At 48.7% G+C, this 22310-nt stretch overlaps 1 protein-coding gene across 4 annotated transcripts in view; it reads left to right on the forward strand.

The window, feature by feature from the left end:
• The window catches only part of EIF4E2 (eukaryotic translation initiation factor 4E family member 2), a 47139-nt gene extending 30501 nt beyond the window's left edge, over nt 1–16638 (forward strand). For 2 of the 4 annotated variants that reach the window (XM_087933668.1, XM_087933670.1), the window contains 2 exons: nt 8791–8872; nt 16231–16638. In XM_087933668.1, the coding sequence (XP_087789794.1) occupies nt 8791–8836 (46 nt within the window). In that variant the 3' untranslated portion in view covers nt 8837–8872; nt 16231–16638. The remainder of the gene's footprint in view (nt 1–8790; nt 8873–16230) is intronic. The other 2 variants (XM_087933669.1, XM_087933671.1) reach the window with 1 other exon arrangement.
• Nucleotides 16639–22310: the final 5672 nt, after the last annotated feature.

Genomic DNA, 22310 nt, shown 5'->3' on the forward strand with positions numbered 1-22310 from the left:
ACACAAGCGACAAAGTTACAGTCATACAGTCACAAGTGGGAGGGGATGGGTGATAAGGAGTGATGAGAAGATTAATAGTAATAGTAATGCAGACTTTGTAAATAGTTGGACAGTGTTGAGGGAATTATTTGCAATATACAGGTCCTTCATGGAAGGCAGGTTGGTAGCCATTGTTTTCTCTGCAGTCCTCATTACCCTCTGGAGTCTGTGTCTGTCCTGTTGGGTTGCAGTGCCAAACCGGACAATTATAAAGGTGCAGATGACAGACTCAATCATTCCTACAGTAGTCGCAAGTGTGAAAAATGGCTCTAAGTCAATTTTTTTTCGGTGCTGTTGTAACTTTTTAAAAAAAAAATTATTGAAAATTAAGTTTTAAAACATTTGAACATGGTGATCTTTTGACATATATCAGCAGTCTTTACATTGTTATAATAGCAGAATGTCATCAAACAAGATAGCGTGTGTGTGCGTGTGTGTGTATGTATGTGTGTGTGTATATATATATATATAAATATATAAATAATATAGTATTCAGCTTTGTTCGGGTATGACGAACAAACGAACAGACTACAGAATATACAATACAGAAGCCTGGTGATGGCAGATGAGATTCTGCCAAAACATTGCTACAACTTTAAAAGCACAACTATAATGACGTGGGAAAATACCCGAACAAAGCTGAATGCCATACATGTAAGTTCCCGCGAAAACTTAAGAAAACATATGTGTGTGTGTGTGTGTGTGTGTGTGTGTGTGTGTATACATATACATATATACATATACATATGTACATATACATCTATATACATCTTTACATTGCAGATCGTAACTTTGAACGGACACTAAACAAATTTTTGTAAGTCAAGGACCACCTGTGCCCATAGCTACTCCCGTCTCTCAGGAATTCCTCCCTTGTACGTCCACCCCACTCCGAGTGGTTTTCTAATCATTCCTGCTCTGCCTGGGAAGGCTAGCTCAGAGGCAAGGAATCCATGGGATGTTCTCTCTGGCGGGCCAGGCTTCCTGTGTGCTTATGGGGTTTGTAGTCCTTCTCCGACCGCTAACGCCCCCTCGCCCAATGCCCCCTTTGCCAAATCCAAATTAGAGCGGTTATTGCCCTCTTAAAAACCAATGGCCCGGCCAGGACAGATGGACACACGCTTTGCATGGCAAGGCTTCCGGTGTGTGCCAAGTCACCGAGAGCTTTTACAACCCAGACATTATGGTCATCTGTCTGTGGTGGAGAGTTAGTTTTTCCTTCCCGCGCTGTCTCCTTTCCTCCCCCTGGCAAATTTCTCCAAGTTCTTTGGGCCACTAACTTCACAACTGCACTGATCCGCTTAAACGCCTGTGGCAAGGAAGGTCGCAAAAGGGGGCAAAGCTCACTTAACAACGGTCTCCGTTAGCTGCACAAATTTGGGGCCCAATTGGGGTGGTACGTCGAGGACTCCCTTGTACAGCAAAGGGAACTCTGATGCTGTCAGGAGGGAGGGAGAACTTAGGCTGCAAGCAAGGATTGCCAGGGTGCCGGGACAATTCGCCGCAGCCAAAAGGACAAGAGCAGAGGTGGCATTCGGCAGGTTCTGACCGGTTCTGGAGAACCGGTAGTGGAAATTTTGCGTAGTTCGGAGAACCAGCAAATCCCGCCTCTGACTGGCCCCTCCCCCATCTCTGCCTCCTCCCACATCCCAGCTGGTTGGCTGGGCTTTGTTTGGTTTCCCCGCACAGGAGAACGGAGCTGGAAAGCAGGTGTGATGACCCAGGGTGGGATACAAAAGCAACCAAGTCACAAAAAACAGGTGAAGTCCCTTGAATTCCTTCAGCTTGGCTTCAAAGCTCCAATTATCATTGGCTGGAGAAAAAAACTCCCCCACAAACAGTTGCGAAAAGGAAGAACTTCCGTTCCAACTCAAAACACATCTAAATTATAAATAGAAAAAACAACAACACAAACCACACTGAAGCAATTAGTGAGACAAGGCAGGATAAGGGCTTGAAGACGTCCACAGATATCGAAATACACACGCTGGGAAGGACACCAGAATTCAGATAAGAACTGACAGACTAGAATTATTTCACGCTTTGCTTCCAACACTGGGCCATGCACAGTTTGTCCTTTTAAATGGTCTTCACAGCTGCAGCCATGAAGGGGATCAGGGCCCTTTCCTCCCCCGTAGACCATGCCATTCACGTTGCTCCCTTATCCTCTCCTCCCTGCGTGCCCTAAGATGAAGAGGGGATGGGCCTGGCTCTTTCTCTGAATGTCCAGCTGGCCTGTGCCCTTCCCCAGTTTCCTCCACACTCCCACTCCCTGTCGGCTGTTCCTCCTCTCCCTTGGAGTCAGACTCCAACAGGGACATGACAGCAGGCTAGTGGGGTGGGGAAGGAATGGGATTTTGCAGTAACTTTCCCCTGCCATGCCCACCCCGCCACACCCACAGAACCAGTAGTAAAAAATAATTGAATCCCATCACTGGACAAGAGTTACACTAACATCAAGGAAATCGAATCATGAACGAAAAGGTGCAAAAGGAAGGACCCGAGGAAACGTGACCGTCAAAAATTTAAATGGTTTTTGTTTTAAATTCTTTAAAGTCATTCAAAAACCATTTTCATTTTTGACGGTCACATATCGTCGTGTATCCATTCCATTTAATTAAATGGCTGGATTGTCCCCAGGACAAGTTGGCCGTGGCGAGTTGTGCCGCTCCACTCCAGGGGACTGGAGGATTAAAACATACCAAGAACGGTTGCTGGAATTGGGTAGGTCCGGTTTAATGAAAAGAAGGACTCAGGATGACACGATAGCGGTCTCCCAATACTTGAAGGGGTTGCCCCAAAGAAGAGAGGGGTCAAATCTATTCTCCAAAGCATCTGAAGGCTGGACAAGAAGTAATGGATGGAAGCTTGTCAAAGAAAGATCCACCCTAGAATTAAGGAGAAATTTCCTGACACTTAGTGCAGTTAATCAGTGGAACTACTTGCCTCCAGAAGTTGTGAATGCTCCAACACTGGAAGGTTTTAAAAAAAAGATGTTGGATAACCCTTTGTCTGAAGCGGTGTAGGGTTTCCTGCCCAGACAGGAAGGGGGTTGGACTAGAAGACCTCCAAGGTCCCTCCCAACTCTGTTATCCTATTCTATTCCTTCCGCAGCCGGGAGAGGCCGACCCAGGAGATTTAAGAAATCCAGCCTCACCTGCCTCCGATGAGGGATCAGCGGGGACCTTCCCGCCTGCCTCCCTCTCCCATTTGTCTCGCTTTGCTAAGCGGGCAGTCTGGATCTCATCCCCCACCCCCCCCCTCCCGGCTTCCTTTTCCCCATCAGCAAGAAAAATTGCCCCCGCAGCCGCCCCATTAGACCCATTCCCCGAGATTTATCTGAAAAGCACTTTGGCGGCACATATAGCCTGAGCGCATTTTTATGTTTATCGTGGGTGTCATTAGCAAAGCAGATTTAAAGCAAGCCGTGACTGGTAGCAATTGGCTTGCTTTTTGCTTTTTTGCTTTTTTTCTCCCTCCGCTTCCCAATCCAAAAACAAAAAACCAAAAAACGGCTCTATTAACGGATTCGTGTGCAGCTTTGCAAAACGATGCATTCGCTCAGGTTTGTGCCAAGCCTTGGAGGTGTCAAAAACAAACAAACATGGATTTGATTTTGATTTTGATTTTTTTTATTTTATTTTGGCCTGTCTCCGGTTTAACAGCCCCCCGCACGTTGCACCGGCCTAGGAGACATAAGGCCATTCAGAGGGCAGTTTATATTCAAGATAGCTTTGACAGTTTATTTATTTGATTTGATTTGATTGGTCAATCGCTTACAAGATACAGGTATAAGAATAAACATAGTTTTGAAGGCGTGAGATAGATACATATAAGAAAAATTAAAAGAAACAATAGGACAGGGACGGTAGGCACGATTGGTGCGCTTATGCAGGCCTCTTGGGAAGGAGATATTAGTCATGAGGGGTGAAGGGCAACCATTTCCTTTTTCCTCAGCTTTGGAAAGTTGCAGAGCTGCCACAAAGAACCGAGGGGGTGTAGGTGTGAATCTCTTCTCCAAACACAAGGAGAAAAGCAACCTAGAACTAAGGAGGAATTTCCTGACAGAACCATTAACCGGTGGAACAGCCAGGTTAACAGATAATCAGAGTTGGAAGGGAGCTTGTAGGTCATCTAGTCCAACCCCCCGCCCAAGTGGGAGACCCTACAACCATTTCTGACAGATGGCAGTCCAATCTTTTTTTTGAAAATCTCAAGTGATGGGGCTCCCGCAATTTCTGAAGGCAACTTCTGTTCCATTGGTTGATCTCACTGTCAGAAAGTTTCTCCTTATTTCCAGATTAAATCTCTCCTTGTTCCCTTTCCATCCATTATTCCTTGTCTGGCCTTCGGGTGTTTTTTGGAGAATAGCTTGACTCCCTTCCTCCTCTCTGTGGCAGCCCCTCAACTATTGGAAGACTGCTCTCCTGTCTCCCCTGGTCCTTCCCTTCCCTAGACGAGCCAGTCCCAGTTCCTGCAACCGTTCTTCATATGTTTTAGCCTCCAGTCCCCTCATCATCCTGGTTGCTCTTCTCTGTACTTTTTCTAGAGTCTCAACCTCTTTTTACATATCTTCTTTGTGGGAAGCCCTGAGATATTGGAAGACTGCTATCTTGTCACCCCATCCTTCTTTTCCTTAAAATAGACATGTCTTCTGTCCATCCATGGTTTGCTCAGATGTCTTTCTTTCTTTCTTTCTTTCTTTCTTTCTTTCTTTCTTTCTTTCTTTCTTTCTTTCTTTCTTTCTTTCTTTCTTTCCTTCCTTCCTTCCTTCCTTCCTTCCTTCCTTCCTTCCTTCCTTCCTTCCTTCCTTCCTTCCTTCCTTCCTTCTTTCTTTCTTTCTTTCTTTCTTTCTTTCTTTCTTTCTTTCTTTCTTTCTTTCTTTCTTTCTTTCTTTCTTTCTTGTGCTTTGGAAAATAGCTTGACCCCTTCCTCTCTGTGGCAGACCCTCAAATACTGGAAGACTGCTATCCTGTCTCCCCTGGTCGTTCTCTTCACTAGACTAGCCAGGCCCAGTTCCTGCAACCGTCCATCGTAGATTTTAGCCTCCAGTCCCCTAATCCTCCTGGTTGCTCTTCTCTGCGCTCTTTCTAAAGCCTCAACATCTTTTTTATAGTGTGGTGACCAAAACTGGATGAAGTACTCTAGGTGTGGTCTTACTAAGGCCTGCCACTAGAAGTTGTGGGTGCTTCATCACTGGGGTTTTTTAAGAGATTGGACAACAATTTGCCTTAAGGGCAGTGATGGCTAACCTTTTCAGTACTGAGTGCCCAAAGCACATGCATGCATGCATCCCCAAAATTCAAAACACACACATCCCCCTTGCCTGCACCCTACCCACTGTGCATGTGTGCATGTCCCCGACGCATGCGCATACCTCTCCAGAGCTGGGGCGATGGCTCGCATGCCCACCCAGAGGGCTCTGAAGGACCACCTCTGGCACGCGTGCCACAGGTTCTCCATCGTGGATATAGGGTCTCCTGCTTAAGCAGGGGGTTAGACTAGAAGACCTCCCGAGTCCCTTCCGTATTCTGTAGGAAGGTCTGTGACAACACTGGAGAAGAGATGGGGCTTTTTTTAGGAGGAGAAGGCTTCACCCTTTATTCTTGCATTAGGACGATGTTCTGTGCATGTGTGTGTGTGTGTGTGAGAGAGAGAGAGAAAGTGTGAGTGTGAGTTTGGGACCTCGTGCAAATGCATCCTGAATTAGCTTATACTAAACCAGCGAAAAAGCAAGCATTTAAAACAGATTATCCACCTTTTGTTATATACCCAAAATTTCTGTTGCCGCGGTGAGACGATTATTAAATGAGTTTCGCCTCATTTTACGACCTTTTCCTGCCACAGTTGTTAAGTGAATCACTGCAGCTAGCAACCCTGTTGTTAAGTGAATCTGGCACCACCCCCACCCCACCCCATTGATCTTGGTTGTCCGAAGGTCACCAGAAATGGATCCCATGACTTTGGGGACACAGGAACGGCCATAAATATGAGTCGGTTGCCAAGCATCTGAGTGTCGTAAGTGTGAAAAATGGTCGTAAGTCACTCTTTTCGGCGCCGTTGTCAATTTGCACGGTCCCTAAACAAACAGATTGTAAGTCAAGGACCACCTGCCGTTCCATAAAGTTAACCTAATGGTGGTAAAAGTCCAGAAAAGTGTCTGGATTATCACCTTTCCTGGTTTCCAACCAGCTAGTTTGATTTCCATCCGTCCGAATTTTGCCTATCCTGGACTGGCATGTCTTTCTTGCTGCAGCGATTAACGGTAGGGGTATAGCAGTGGTGGTATCCTACTGGCTCGGCCCGGTTCTACCGAGCCGGTAGCAGCGATTGAGCAGCGGAGACCAAACCAGTTCTCTCCACCGCTCTGCTGTTGGGCCCACCCGTCTGCCCAGGCTCCCATACTCACCTTTAGCCGCTGAATTTGAAGCGCAGCAGCTTTGCGCGGCACAGAATAGCGCCGCGCGGCAGCTGCTGAAGCCACTGGGAGACCGTGCCGGCTTGCAGGAGGTGAGCTGGAACGGCTCTGCGCCTGCGCAAAGTGCACTTTTGGCACGCAAGTGCGTGCACCCGTGCAAAGCGTGCCCACCAAGCCACGCCCGGCGAACCGGTGGTCAAACGTTTGGAATCCCACCACTGGGCTACAGGGAATCCTTGACTTAACAGCGGTTTGTTTAGTGACCGTTCAAAGTTGCAACAGCACTGGGAAAAAAAGTGCCTTAACACTTAGGGATTCATTTTTTTTTTTCACTACCGGTTCTGTGGGCGTAGATTGGTGGGTGTGGCAGGGGAAAGGATACTGCAAAATCCCCCTTCCCTCCCCACCCCACTAACCTGCTTTCCAGCTCCGTTCTCCTGTGTAGGGCAACCAAACAAGATCCAACCGATCAGGTGGGACTCAATGGGAGGCAGAGTTACAATGCCTATGCCAACTTGTGCGGTAGAGCACAAGTAAAGACAAACATGAGCTAATACAAGGTCGTTTTATTTCTTGACAATCTCTCCAACAAGAATCAGAGGCAAAGAATAGGACTACTCCTTACACCTGCCACCCTAAGCCACCTTGCATTAGCCAGGAGTCGAGTTAGCCATAGTTCGCTTATTATCTGATGTCGGTCATGGGTAGCGCCCTCATCAGTCATATCTGGCGCTGGCTATCGACATCATCAGGCCGCAGACATCGCCGCGAAGAGATGTCATCAATTTGCATTGCGGGAGCTTGGTAAGCGGCTGTATCCGGACATAGCGGCACAGACATTCCCTGAGAGTGATACCACAGCAGGTGTGAACGAGTGCGGCGGAGCTCGACACAGAGAAGAGATGGGGTTGGTGCGGCCAGTCAGAGGCGGGATTGGCCGGTTCTCCGAACTACTCGAAATTTCTGCTACCGGTTCTCCAGAACTGGTCAGAACCTCTGTGCCTTAGGATTGTTTTTCACACTTACGACCATCATAGTAGTACCCTTCCCCCCACCCAGTCACGTGATCAAAACCCAGAAGCTTGGCCACTGGCTCATATTTATGATGGTCACAGCATCCCCCGGGGGGGCCCTCCCACGATCCCCCTTTTTGCTAACTTCTGACAAGCGAAGTCAAGGGGGTGGGTGGGAGCCCGATTCACTTAACGACTGCCATGATTCATTGGACAACTGTGGCAAGGACGGTGGTAAAACGGGTGCAAATCTCAACAACTCCCTTACTTTGCCCCAACAATGTTGGGCTCAGTTGTGGTCGTAAGTGGAGTGTCAGGATTCCAGCAATCGCCCTAACGAAATCATGATTCTCGAGCCAAACTTCAAAAAACTTCAAAGGATTTATTATGAGACAACATACTGGCCCTGCCCTGTATGAAGCCAACTCTGGCATACATCATTTACAGTCCCCTGTGACCCTGTTCCCCCCGGGTGTGTCATAAATCAGATTCGACAATTGAATTGAGTACCTTCACAGGCTGGGTGTCATCCATCCCGTTCTCCAATTAAATATATTCCCGGGCAAAAGCTCTGGTAGTTTAGTTACAATCTTTTCAAGATAAAGAGTTGGAATGTACCTTTTCTCCCCCCTTTTTTTTTATGGCAACTGATAACGTAGGAGTATTTTATGAATTGATGTGGAGGACACCCCCCACCCCTGCACAAAGACCCTTGTCCCAACGGCCGGCCTTTGTCCTTGTCCTTGCAAGACCAGCATAGTTGAGGTTGCGCAAACGGTCGACGTCGTTCCATCGGCAGCAACAAAACTACCGTCGATCCGGCTTCTTGGTGGGTGGGGGAGGTTGGAGGGATAGCGGGGGGCGCGGGGGCCCTTCACGGCCAGGTAAAAAGGTAGGTGTGCTAAGAAGGAGCTTGCGGTCCCAACTCCCGGAAGAGGGTTGGGGGCAGAGGAGAAGGGAGATGAGAAAGGAAGCCGTGGGTGGGTGTGAGCCAGATCCCTCCTCCCCCTGCTTCACATGGGGGTGGGCAGCCCAGTTGCCTTCCAGTCCCTGGCCTGGTTGGGGCTGCGTCTCGGCCCTCCCGGCACCCAACTTGGCAAACTTTGCCTTCCCCCCCATCCAGCAGAAAAAAAAAGGGGGGAGGAGGGGAGACTTTAAAAAAAACGTCCGCGATTATCTCTTCTTCGGAGTTAAGCCTTTGGTTTTTGAAGTGCTTGTGTTGTTGTTGTTTTTTCTTTTGTGTGTATGTTTCTCCGCCCCCCCCCTCCCTTCTTCTTCCCCCCTTTGGTTTTCTTCCCCCCCCCTCCTCTGGCTTGCCAGGGCCTGGGAAGAGTTTCATGGCCTGGTGAACAGCAGCGGCCGCTGAAATGAGCGTCCTCCCTCCCTCTCTCACAGGCCCAGGGTAGGGCATCATCTTTCTTCTTAGCCATGACGGGATGTACCTCTCAGCCAGAGTTTCTTCCCTGCCCCCGCCCCCGCTCCTCTGGCACCATTCGCACTCACGCCTGCTCCGAGAGAGTTGCAGTTCCATTTCTGAGTCCTGCAGCCTTGAGATACTCCAGGATGGCTAGTTCTTTCCCCTGAATCCATGGCTTTTCTTTTCTTTTCTTTTCTTTCTTTCTCTTTCTTTCTTTCTTTCTTTCTTTCTTTCTTTCTTTCTTTCTTTCTTTCTTTCTTTCTTTCTTTCTTTCTTTCTTTCTTTCTTTCTTTCTTTCTTTCTTTTTCTTTCTTCCTTCCTTCCTTCCTTCCTTCCTTCCTTCCTTTCTTTTTTCTTTCTTTCTTTCTTTCTTTCTTTCTCTCTCTCTCTCTCTCTCTCTCTCTCTCTCTCTCTTGTGTCTCTCTCTCTCTCTCTCTCTCTCTCTCTCTCTCTCTCTCTCTCTCTCTCTGTCTGTCTGTCTGTCTCTCTCTCTCCCTCACTGTATTTATGTATGTATGTATGTATGTATGTATGTATGTATGTATGTATGTTATGCATATAAGTGGCATAGCGTCCTTGCAATATCAGAGCAGCGTCTTTTAAATATAGCCAGGCCAAATTCTTTCACCTCTAAGCAGCTCTGAACCATCCTGGAAAAAAAAAACCCCAAAACAACCATCCTAAATCCCATCCTTAACCAAACTACAGATATTTCCCCCTTGGCTTGGAAACCTGCAGGGCCGATGATCCTTTACGGTGGGTCTCATAGAAGATGAGATTTTTTTGAGGGGGTGGGGAGTCCAGGATAAATTCTTGGGGCATCCAGTCCTCGTAAACCCCTTATCTGCCCCCTTTGAGAGAGCACCTGGCCTGTTGCCAAAGCCCTTCGGAGGCTGAGAGGTACATCCTTAGCTTGCTTGTGTTGTGTGGATGTGGGACCATCAAGTGGGGGGGGAGGAAGGCCCCGAGTCCTGCCAGCTTGCCACCTCACCCGCCAACACAGCTGGGGGGACCGGCAGTCCGGGCACAAGATGCCATCTCCAAATTATCCCTCTTGGTTTTTCAAAACCCAACAGGCAAACTGGAAAGGACTTCTGGCAGGTGTGACCATGTCGCCCCACCACCCTCTTCCATCCAATTTGGCTGGTTGACTGGTTGCCAAGCCCAGCTTTGCTGCCACTAAACCCGTAGAACTGAGGCTCGGCGAAAGAATAGCAATAGCACTTAGACTTAGATACCACTTCATCATGTTTTACAGCCCTTTCTAAGCAGTATACAGAGTCAACGTATTGCCACCCACCCTCCCCAAGCAATCTGGGTCCTCGTTTTACAGACCTGGGAAGGATGGAAGGCTGAGTCAACCTGGAGCCGGTCAGGATTGAACTGCCGGCAGTGAGCAGAGTCACTGCCAGTGCTGCTCTCTAACCACTGCGCCACCCGCGGCTCAAAGAGGGAAGAAGAAAACAGTAGCACGGTGGTAAGAAGACAAGATTGCAGGCTGATTCTGCTCATTGCCAGTAGTTTGACCTTGACCGGCTCAAGGTCAACTCAGCCTTCCATCCTTCCCAGGTCTATAAAATGAGGACCCAAATTGTTGGGAGCAGTATGCTGACTCCATTCTTCAGACCTAGGCTTCACAAAATCACAAAGCAGACTCTACATCCCGACAAAACGCCTTTTATTTAGGCTCATGTGAATTCCTCTCATTCACATCAGCAAAGTCCAGCAAACAGTCTTTGATTGGTGAATTTACAACCACAGACCTTATCAGGCTTGGAGAGTTGCCAGGCCGATAGCTTCCAAGCGCAACTCTGCACAAGGAAATACTTGGCAAGGAGTCTCCGAGAGTCACAAATAAATCTTCACACTAATTAAACGAACTAGTTGTCTCCTGCAAACACCACTCCCTTTTCGCTCCTCTTTATTCCCTCTGGGAGGGGCCATTCACCGTCCACCTGTGCCTTTACTCCTCAGTCGACCCTTGTTCCTTAACCGTTCCCTTCTCCTGGCAGCTCTGCGCATGCACACATCGGGCACAGGCTCCAGCTGTTCTTCTTCCCCACTGATCTCCAACTCCGAAGGCAGCTGGTAACTGTCGGACGGCCCTGGCCCCATCTCTGTCTCCAATGCAGAACACTCACGTTCCTCCCCACTGTCTGAGCCAGCTCCATAAACTGCTGAGAGGGCTGCAAAGCACTATATAAGTCTGCTATTGCTATTAAACGACTAGGCTCCAAAGACTGAAGGGGCCAGAGGGTATCTTCAGCACCCACCTAGGCTCTCTCACCTTCTGATCATGGTCCTCCCCGCTCAAGTTTTGGGAAGGAGAAGACCCAGGGATCAGCACAAAACAAGATCTGCCAGGACAAACCCGAGGGCTGTTCTAGGACTCCCTTTGGTTTCATGTTTGTTTGTTTTTTTAATTTAACATTTTTATTGGTTTCATGTTGCTGCTGTTGTGCTGCCTGTGGCAAGGTGCTGCTCGCGTCGCAGGGCGAGGCGGCGCCAGGCTCATCCCTCCCTCTGGAGGAGCTGGCTTTGACCTGCCTTCGTGGTTGGCTTGACGTTCAAACTACGAAGATCTTCCTCCCGGGCCCTTTCCTTCTCTGTGGTTGGCTTGTGTGTTTCATTTCTAAGTGTCCGTCCCGTCGTAACGGGAGGAGAAGGAAGGAAGAATGGGAAAGCGCCCGCCCCTTAGAATATTTTGAATCAGGAGTGCCTACAACAGGGTTCAACCTTGGCCACTTTTAAGACTTGTGGGCATCAACTCCCAGAATTCCCCAGCCAGCCATGTCTGTTTCTTTTTTCTCTTAACCTCCTAAAATGGAGAGATTGCAGAGGAAGGGATCACAAGAGAGTAAACTATTCTGGCTGGGGAGAATTCTGGGAGGTGAAGTCCACAAAGTCTTTAGTCTAACGGTTAAGGCAGAGGTCTCCAAACTTGGCCACTTTAAGACTTGTGGGCATCAACTCCCAGAATTCCCCAGCCAGCCGTGTCTGTTTCTTTTTTTCTCTTAACCTCCTAAAGTGGAGAGATTGCAGAGGAAGGAATTACAAGAGAGTAAGCTATGCTGGCTGGGGAGAATTCTGGGAGGTGAAGTCCACAAGTCTTAAAAATTGCCAAGGTTGGATGCCCACGGCCTACATTCAGGTGGCTGGCCAGGATAGTCCAATTTCAACACACACACACACCCCAGGTTTTAGGCACATCACACACAAGCATTGCACTATTGTGACCTCTGTCCGCCATCTTGGCTATTCATTCACCACACCCCGCGGCCCCTCTGCTTTGACCATTAACTAACTCATCTCCAAATCATAGATTGCAGGATTAAGCAACTCGGCTTGCAAAACGCCAAACTCTTAGAGCAGGAAACAGGAGGATGGCTGGAACAACAAGACAAACACACACACACACACACACAAAGCCCCCACAATAAAAGAAAGGACCTCCCTAGGCACTCCAGGAAGAGAGCCCAACCAGGTGTTGATTTCATTACCTTCCATCAGCAAAAAGCTTGGTTGGTATTGTGCAACAATTACACAGTAACCCAAATAGACTACAGAAGAGTGAAATGTTTGGTTTGCACAAGTATCTGCTCCTCTTTTTTTTTTTTAAAAAAAGCAATCACAGTGCAGGGTGGGGCTTGAGAAAGGTTCCAGCCTTACCTTTTTTTTAAAAAAAATTTAAATTTGTTTCCCTCCAAGTCTTCCCTCTTATCCAGCTGTTGCCCTTGAAGGCAGCGGAATGAGGCAATTCACCACTGCACAACTCTCTGCAGGACAAGTCGACAATTCGATTTAATTATTTGAAATAATTTACAAAATTATTTTAATTTTTGCTGTTGTTCCCATTTCATTTTGTCCTTCCTTTGGCCTCCTTAACACTTAGCAATAGCAATAGCACTTAAACTTATATGCCGCTTTACAGTGCTTTGCAGCCCCTCGCTAAGCGATTTACAGAGTCAGCATATTTGTCCCCCAACAATCTTGGGTCCTCATTTTACCCACCTTGGAAGGACAGAAGGCTGAGTCAACCTTGAGCCTGGTGGGATTTGAATTGCCAAATTGCAGGGCGGCCCGGCAGGCAGCAGAAGTAGCCTGTAGTCCTGCACTCAAACCACTGCGCCACTGTGGCTCATACTTGTATGCCGCTTCATAGAGCTTTGCAGCCCTCTCTAGGCAGTCTACAGCCAGGGCTCCCAAACCTCTGGGCCGCGGCCTATTTGCAACCAGGCTGCGTGAGTGATGGGCTGGCGTGTACGTGCGTGCATGCAGCTCGACTCACCCAAGCTGAGCTGCACGTGCATGCAGGTGTGTGCCAGCTAGGGTGAGTGAAACTGCATGCACGTGCATGCTAGTCCGATGCTCACATAGCCCAGTTCCCTACTCTCTCTCCACCCCTCCAACCGGGCTGGTCCCCAAGCCACAAAGTTGGGGGACCGCTGTTCTACAGAGTCAGCCTATTGCTGCCCCAACAGTGTGGGTCCTCATTTTACTGACCTCAAAAAAAAAAATGAAAATTGGAGTCAACCTTGAGCTGGTCAGGATTGAACTGCTGGCAGTGGGCAGAGTCAGCCTGCATCCTAACCACTGGGCCACTTCGGCTCTGAATGATTCTATTTCCTCATTTCTTCAGTATTAAGTAATAACTTGTCCGGCAGCAAGTTGGCCTAGATTCCGAAGGCAGCTTGTAATCTCATCCAGGCCAACCACACGGGATGCCCCAAGCACCGTGCTCACCTGCAGCCAGGCCAATGAAAATGGATCCTTTTGGGGTGGGGGGTGCTTTCTGGGTTTGGGAAAAACGTTTGGCGCAGTTTTCGGCTGGCTGCTGAGGCTGGCTGGCAAAGGACTCCGTGTCTATCGGAGGACTTAACCTACTCCATGCGTTGCCCCTTCCTCCCATTAGGGAGCTGTGAGTTAAGTCTGCTCCGCTGTTTCCAAGAGAGAAGCTCTGGATGGAAGTCACAAACCAGAAATGGGCAGACGCGCACGAAAGAGGGACGGATAAAACCAGAGTGATCTGCTTCACTGGGGAGAGGGAGAATTCAGTCCCATGAAAGGAGAATTGCTGGCTGTTTTAATGTACTCCCCAAGTAGATGCCTCCCAGATACCTTACACCAGGGTTCCTCCACGTTTCTGGCTTTCTGGACCGGGTGGGGGTGGGAAGGATGGTTCTGCATGAGTGACTGGCAAGAGCACGCACGCACGCAGCTCCATTGACCGGAGGGTTCATGCTCGCCCGCTTCTCTCACAAGTGAGAGGATGTGTCTGTGCGCTTGTGGCCACGCTCTTGCCAGCCATTTCTGCAGCCTGGTTGCAAACCCCTCACGGCCTGTCTGAAGACACCCGCCCCCTCATTCCTCCAGCCAGCAGAACCACAAGGGAGATGCTCTGTGAGGCTTGGAGAGCATCCGAATTTGGGGAAAACGTTGGCTGCCACCTTCCCGCTCGCATCGCGAAGTGTAGCCTTCCAACCAACTCAGCGCAAACGAGATGGAGTGCCCAATTGGCTTCTGGTTCACCCTCGCTGTCAGCTTTGGAAGCAATTTTTTTCTTTTTTTTTACTTGGAAGCTTCAAGGCTGCCACATTCAGTGCCTGGGAATTTTGAGATTTGGGTTAATGTCAACTCCAACTCCAAACCCATAAACTCCAAGGCACTAATTCCTTCAAAGTTTTCCATTTTATTAGAGTTGTCATATTGGCACATCTGAGAAAAACCCAAATCCGAGAGTTCCCAAAAGAGAATTCCAAGATCCATCATCCCCTACACCCACCAGTCCATCACCTGGCCCAATCAAATCTTCGTCCCAACTGGGGACCTCCCCCTAGTCACTGTTCTGGCCAAGGCTTCCGAGACTGTAATTAAGAACACGCTTAATTAAAACAACCCTTGTTTTATTTCAGTGCTGGGAATTATGTTCATTCCCAGCCTGTAATGAGTCCCAAACAGTCCCTCGAGATAAGCACCCACCTTTCTCTGCTTTGAATTGCTCCCAACACCAAAAGTGCCAAATGAACTATAAAAAAAACCAACCGAAGTACAAGTCCACACAGAGCTTCAAGGTTTAATCCGAACAGAGCAAACGACTTTGCTTCCTGCAAAGGTTTCATCATCTTTGCCTGTTCTTTATACCTTAGGGGAAGGACAATCACCTCCAAGCCTTACTCCCGAGTCGCCCCTTTTGTCTCAGCTGTTCTTGTCTTCTAGCAGCTCTGCACACACACGCACTGGGAACAGGCTCCCCTGGGTCCTCTGCCTCACTGCTGCCAGACTCCAGAGGCCCCGGAGTCAGCATCCCAGGTGGTCCTGGCCCCATCCCTGCCTCAGACGCAGGACCCTTTGAGTCCTCTCCAGACTCCCGGACTGGTCCCCTTTCTTCCCCACTGTCCAATTCCACTGCCATCTGCACAGGCTGCTGGCGAACCACAGCAGTCACTCCTCTCCAGGTGCATGGCAACTTGTCCTTGACTCTCCGAGAATGTTGTTGAGTCTAATCTTCTACCTCATTACGAAATCCCCCCTCCCAAATTCCCAGGCACTGTTAATCAGTGGTGGGATTAAAAAAATTCTTTTACTACTTGTTCGGTGGGCATGGCTTGGTGGATGTGGTGTGGCTTGGTGGGCGTGGCAGGGGGAAGGATACTGCAAAATACCCCTTCCCTCCCGTACCCCACCAACCTGCTTTCCAGCTCCGTTCTCCTGTGCAGGGCAACCAAAGGAGACCCAGCCGATCAGCTAGGACTCAATGGGAGGCAGAGAATAGATGGGGTTGGCGGGGCCAGTCAGAGGTGGGAATTTGCTGATTCTCCAAACTACTCCCAAATTTCCGCTACCGGTTCCCCAGAACGGGTCAGAACCTGCTTGAAGACCACCTCTGCACCGAATGTGGCAGCCTCGAAGCTTCCAAGTTAAAAAAAAAAAAAGATGGCTCCCAAGGCCAACAGCGAGGGGGAACCAGAAGCCAGTTCGACACTCCGGTCTCGTTTGGGCCGGGACCCTCTTTGTTATGCAAAAGGCCATCAAACCTTAACAAGCCGCTCTTTCCCTGCCCTTAATGGGCTGTTAGTTGCATTCATGCGCCCTCGGGGCGAGTCCGCGCAGAAAGAGAACTGCTTGGCAACGTGTAGCATACCCTTGACGGGCGGGTAGCCACCGGTGGGGCCTAATGGGTTCCAAGAAGCATTTGCTGCTTCCGCCAAGGGACTGACCTCCCCCTCCACCCCACCCCCCCCAAAGCTTAGCTCATCAGCTGCCGGGCACTCACAAACTCGAATGCGGCCACTACGTCTTTTAGCGGGACGCCTGACGGTCTGTTTTCCTCCTTCCTGTTGCAGGGATAACTCCAGCTTCCGAAACACCAAGATCGCCTTGTGATGAGGACGTTGAGGACGCGATGCCTACCAGCTCCTCCTCCGGTCCGGCCTGGAGACGAGTTGGAAGGCGCCTCCCTCCGACGCCCGGTCCTCGAAGCTTGCGGGGACGGCCTGGACCTTTGACCCTTCGAGACGGCCTTTCCGCCCGCCCCAGGGACCTTTGCCGGGCCAAGCAGGGGAAACTGTCCTCGGGATCCTGCCCAGCCGGCTTCCCTCCGGGCAGCTCCTCTTGTTAAAGGGCCCTCCTCCCGGTTCTGCCCAGAGGGGTTCCAGTATTATGAGGGTCTCCGCTGCGGCAGAGGCCATCGGAGAATTGCCACCCCTTCCTCTGCCAATAAACCATTAGGCTCTTAGTTGGCCCTCCTCCTCCTCCTCTTCCTCCTCCTCCTCCTTTCCGAGTCTCGTTTGTGAAATGGGGGTGCGGGGATCTGGTTTAGAAAGCCGGCCGAGCTCACGTCGGAAGCCCCTTCTTGCATTTGGAGAGAGATCAGGCCGGCGGATGCACAGGAGAAGCAGGCTGTATTAATTGGGCATTATCAAGAGCCCTGCTGGCGCAGTGGTTAGAGTGCAGCGTTGGAGGCAAATTCTGCTCACAGCCAGGAGTTCGATCCTGACTAGCTCAAGGTCGACTCAGGCTCCCATCCTTCTGAGGTCGGTAAAATGAGGACTCAGATTGTTGGGGGCAAGAGGCTGACTCGGTGAATCGCTGAGAGGGGGCTGGGAAGCACTATGAAGTGGTGTATAAATCTAAGCGCTATTGCTCTTCCTTCCTTCCTTCCTTCCTTCCTTCCTTCGTTCCTTCTTTCCTTCCTTCATGTATGTGAAGTGATATGCAAGTCTTAAGTATTATTGCTACGGCTGATTGATCACAGTTCGAAGCTGCTATTGCTCTTCCTTCCTTCCTTCCTTCCTTCCTTCCTTCCTTCCTTCCTCCCTCCCTCCCTCCCTCCCTCCCTCCCTCCTCCCTCCCTCCCTTCTTTCTTTCTTTCTTTCTTTCTTTCTTTCTTTCTTTCTTTCTTTCTTTCTTTCTTTCTTTCTTTCTTTCTTTCTTCCTCCCTCCCTCCCTCCCTCCCTCCCTCCTCCCCTGCCTCCCTCCTCCCCTTGCCTGCGTGCCTGCCTGCCTCCCTCCTCCCTCCCTCCTCCCCTCCTCCCTCCCTCCCTCCTTCCTTCCTTCCTTCCTTCCTTCCTTCCCTCCCTCCCTCCCTCCTTCCTTGGTGGCACAGTGGGTAGAGTGCAGCATTGAAGATTAATTCTGGCCACAGCCGGGAGTTCAATCCTGACTAGCTCAAGGTTGATTCAACCTTCCGTCCTTCTGAGGTGCGTAAAATGAGGACCCAGATTGTTGGGGGCAAGAGGCTGACTGCAAACTGCTTAAGGCTGTAAAAGCACGGTGAAGCAACGTATAAGTCTTAAGTATTATTGCTACGGCTGATTGATCACAGTTCGAAGTTGCAATGGAACCTCCCCAAAGAGACTTATGTCCCGGTTTTGAAATTCCAACGGCTCCCCTTGTAATCCCATAATCATATTTTGGAAACTTGGCAACCCTGTCCAACCATTTGCAACATCCCGAGTCCCACGGCTACAATTTATGGCATTTTTGGCAGATATCCAATGTTTCCTTCCAGTTTCCAGCAACAAAACACAACTGGCTGAAATGGGTTCATTTAACGACCACCACTTTCACTTAGGGACTACGACAATCCGTTAGCAACCATGGCGTTCACCGAACAGCCATGCAAATGGCAGTCAGGAAAATTGGGCACGGTTGCACGGCCCACCCATTTAACGACTGGCATGTTTTTGAAACTAACCGTGGATTCATTTTCGATCACAAATCGAGGACTACTTCTGACAGTAAGACTCCAGCTGTTCCTTCAGTCCAGAGATCTCCAAACTTGGCCATGTTAAGACTTTGTGGACTTCAGCTCCCAGAATTCCCCAGCCAGCACAGCTTAAACTCTCTTGTAATCCCTTCCTCTGCAATCTCCACTTTAGGAGGTTAAGAGAAAAAAGAAACAGACACGGCTGGCTGGGGAATTCTGGGAGTTGAAGTTTCTCCCCCCCCCCTAAAAAAAAAAGATGGCTGGTGAATTCTGGGAGTTGAAGTCTTCCCATGCTGACTGGAGGATTTCTGGGAGTTGGAAGTCCACATATTTTTAAAACGAATGCAATTCCGGGAGTTGAAGTCCACAAGTTTTAGAATGAATGAATGAGCTCTAAGGGCCGTTGGAGGTCTTCTAGTCCAGCCCCCTGCTGAAGCAGGAGACCCTATACCATTTCAGACAAGTGACTGTCCAATCTCTTCATAAAAAGTAATCCGTAACGGAGCACCGACCACTTCAGGTAGCAAGCAGTTCCACTGGTTCATTGTCCTCACTATGAAGAAGTTTGTCCTTAATTCCAGGTTGCTCTTCTTGGTTAGTTTCCACCCGTTGCTTCTTGTCCTGCCTTCAGTTGCTTTGGAGAATAATTTGACCCCTTCCTCTTCTTTGGGGCAGCCCCCCCAAATACTGGAAGCCTGCTATCATGTCACCCCCTAATTCTTCTTTTCTTTCACTACCCCAAACCCAAACCCTGCGGCCGTTCTTCATATGGTTTAGTCTCCAGGCCTTCCTTTCTTCATCTTAGTTTTAAAGTTGCCAAGGTGGAGAAACACAGCTCCAGAATCCCTTATTAAAAAGGAGCCATTGTCAGAGTTAGAAAAAGTCCCTGCCTGTAGGCTGAACTCCCAGGCAGCAAATCTTGGCCGAATTTCCTTCTTCTAATTTAAATGTGTCGAGCATCCTAAAGGCCCTCGGAGCGAAAGGCCTGGCAAAATGCTATTGATTTTCCTTTAAAAAAAAAAAAATGCTTATCTATTTGGTGGTACGTGTCTGCCCGTTGAATCGCACGATCCTTATGTGATTATAATGGGAGGGGGTGTTTGCTTTCTTTGCGGTTATTCCCCCTGCTCCCTGAGAAATGCCTGGCGCATCCGCGTTGCCTTTCCCCGCAATTCAGGCTCACGGGTGACGGATGGAAGGAAAGCGAAAGCTTGATCGTTTGTTAACCGTGGCAAGGATAGGAAGGGCAGACGAAGAGCTGGGAAAAAGTAGGAAAGAAGGGGTTTGCAAGAGACGGGGGGGCGGTGGAGCAGGGGGGGACAGGCAAGAAAAAGGGAAAGAGGAGGAAGGAAGGAAAGGGAGGGAAGGAAGGAAGATGAAGAAAAAATAGAAGAAAAAAGGAAAACGAGAAAAGAAAAAGAATGAAAAGTCCATTTAAAAGATGGAGGAATTGTAAGGTTATGTGATTACTAGGTAAGAGAGAAAGGAACAAGAGAGAAAGGAAGATAGAGAAAGAAAGGAAAAAGAAAAACGAATTTAGAAGGCAGAGGATATTGTAATGGCATATTGTATGGTTATATGATTGCTGGGTAAGAGAAAGAGGGAAGGAACAAGAGAGACAGAAGGAAAGAGAAAGGAAAGAAAAAGGAAAAAGCCCATTTAGTTTAGTTTACTTTATTGTCATTGCACCTCATATAACGAAATCAAGCACCATCTTCAGGGCACACCATGTCCATGACAATAAACACAACCACCTATCCTTCACCCTCCACACATTGAACCAAAAAGCCCCGACACTGCACCAACACTGCACTATACAGCAGAATTCAACAGCTCCTGCCCTGGGAGAGAAGCTGTTTTCAGCCTATTTGTCCTGGTTTTTATTATTATCCTGTACCGTCTGCCAGGTGGTAATAGTTAATTAAAAGGGGTTCCCAGGATGAGATGGATTTTTGAGGATGTTTTGAACCTTCTTAAGGCAGTGGGAGCTCTAAAGCTCTTCCAAAGAGGAGAGAAGGCAACCCATGATCCTCTGGGCAATGACGTTCACCCTCTGGAGTGCTGTCCTATCTGCCCCTGTGAGGAATGGTATGGTAAAGTTATATGATTACTGGGTAAGAGAAAGAGGGAGAGAACAAAAAAGAAAAGAAAGAAAGAAAGAAAGAAAGAAAGAAAGAGAAAGAAAGAAAGAAAGAAAGAAAGAAAGAAAGAAAGAAAGAAAGAAAGAAAGAAAGAAAGAAAGAAAGAAAGAAAGAAAGAAAGAAAGAAAGAAAGAAAAAGAAAGAAAGAAAAAGAAAGAGAACAGCCCATTTAGAAGAAGGAGGAATGGTATTGTAAGGTTATATGACTACTGGGTAAGAGAGAAAGACAAGAGAGAGAAGGAAGATAGAGAAAGAAAGAAAGAAAAGTCACCCCCAAATCTCTCTTCCCTCCCTCCTGCTCTCTCCAACACAAGCAACCCAATTAAAAGCAAACTCGAGTCCCGCGCCCATCTCAGAAATAAAAGTTGCAGAAAATCTCAGGAAGGGCTTTGATTAAGGGAGCCGCCGAGTTCCTCACAGCCCTCCTGCTCTTGGGATCAAAGGACCATCGCCTGACGCACCCGGAGACTTTAATCTCTGCTTCAATGGCGGTTCTACTCTTTGTGGTGGAATCTTGCCATGAGCCAGGAGTCGCTGCGTAAAGGAATGAGGGAGATGAAAACTGAGAGGTTTTTTTTTCATCATTTCTATACAAATATCCCGGCCGCCTTGACGTGGCACCCTGAGCTCCTTCATTGCAGTGTGCAAACAACACTCAGTTTTGGACTAAAGTAATTAAGTTACTTATTAGTTACTTATTGGGACACTACGCAATGGAATATACTCAATATCAGGCCAGTGAACCCATACAATGCTAAGCAAGCACCACTTGTGTGTACAGGTAGTTCTCGACTTACAACCACAATTGAGCCGAAAATTTCCATTAACAGATAACAGATCATCAGAGTTGGAAGGGAGCTTGTAGGTCATCTAGTCCAACCCCCCACCCAAGTGGGAGACCCTACACCATTTCTGACAGATGGCAGTCCAACCTCTTCTTGAAAGTCTCAAGTGATGGTGCTCCCACAACTTCTGAGGGCAAGGCATTGCAAAGCAAGTCAGTTGTTAAGTGAATTTTGCCCCGTTTTACAAACTTTCTTGCCACAGTTGTTAAGTTAGTAACATGGTGGTGTAGGGAGAAATATCCAGGTCCAGGTCCAAGCCGGGAGAGAGGCATTGGAGACAAAATGGAGGCCGGGGGCTGATTGGAAAGATGGTTTAATGATGAAGAACCACATGGGTAGTTCTGGGCAGCTGACCTCATGGAGTTGAGAGTGGGTGGCTTTTATACCTTCTCTTGGGCTTTGAACTTGAGCTTCCTGTTCCTGTGCAAGAACATGTAAACGGGGGAGATTCAAAAATTATCTTCATGGTGTCCAGAAAACAACCGGCACCTAAACATCAGCAAGACAAAGGAGATGTCTTGTGTTAGACTTCCGGAAGAAGAGAGAGGAACCTGCCCCACTTTATATCAAGGGGGGCTGTGTAGAGAGAGTTTCCTACTTTAAATTCCTGGGAGTCTACCTCAGCGAAAATCGTACCTGGAAAACCAACACAACCCAGGTGGCCAGAAAGGCCCAGCAGAGACTCCATTTCCTCAGGGTCTTGCGAAAGAATAAAGTGGAACAATGACTGATGGCCTCCTTTTACCAATCCACTATAGAAAACATCCTCACATATTGCATTACAGTGTGGTATGCTGGCTTGACAGCCACAGATAGAAAGACATTACAGAGGGTGGTGAGCACAGCACAAAACATTGTGGGCTGTTCCGTGATACCACTAGATGACCTCACTAGGACTCGCTGCCTTAGAAGACTGAGGAGAATCCTCAGGGACGACTCATATCCCGGTCAGCACTTCTTCACTCTCCTCCCATCGGGTAGGAGATAGAGAAGCATCATAGCCAGCCGCACCAACAGGCTGAAGAACAGTTTCTACCCGTGGGCTGTCAGACTTCTGAACGGAAAATAACTTCATGTCAACATAGTATGATAGACTTGCAGGGCTGGCATGTTGTGCAACAAGGTCACAGTGTAATAAGATTAGGACTGGGTTAGGGGCTTCTGTCCTCACTGTGAGTTATGTTGGGGTGTATATGTGTGGATGAAGAGAGGCTCAGACAGTCTCTTTG

Source organism: Pseudonaja textilis, chromosome 4 (genome assembly GCF_049901715.1).
Source record: "Pseudonaja textilis isolate UNSWEBS1 chromosome 4, rPseTex1.2, whole genome shotgun sequence".
Taxonomy (NCBI): Eukaryota; Metazoa; Chordata; class Lepidosauria; order Squamata; family Elapidae; genus Pseudonaja; species Pseudonaja textilis.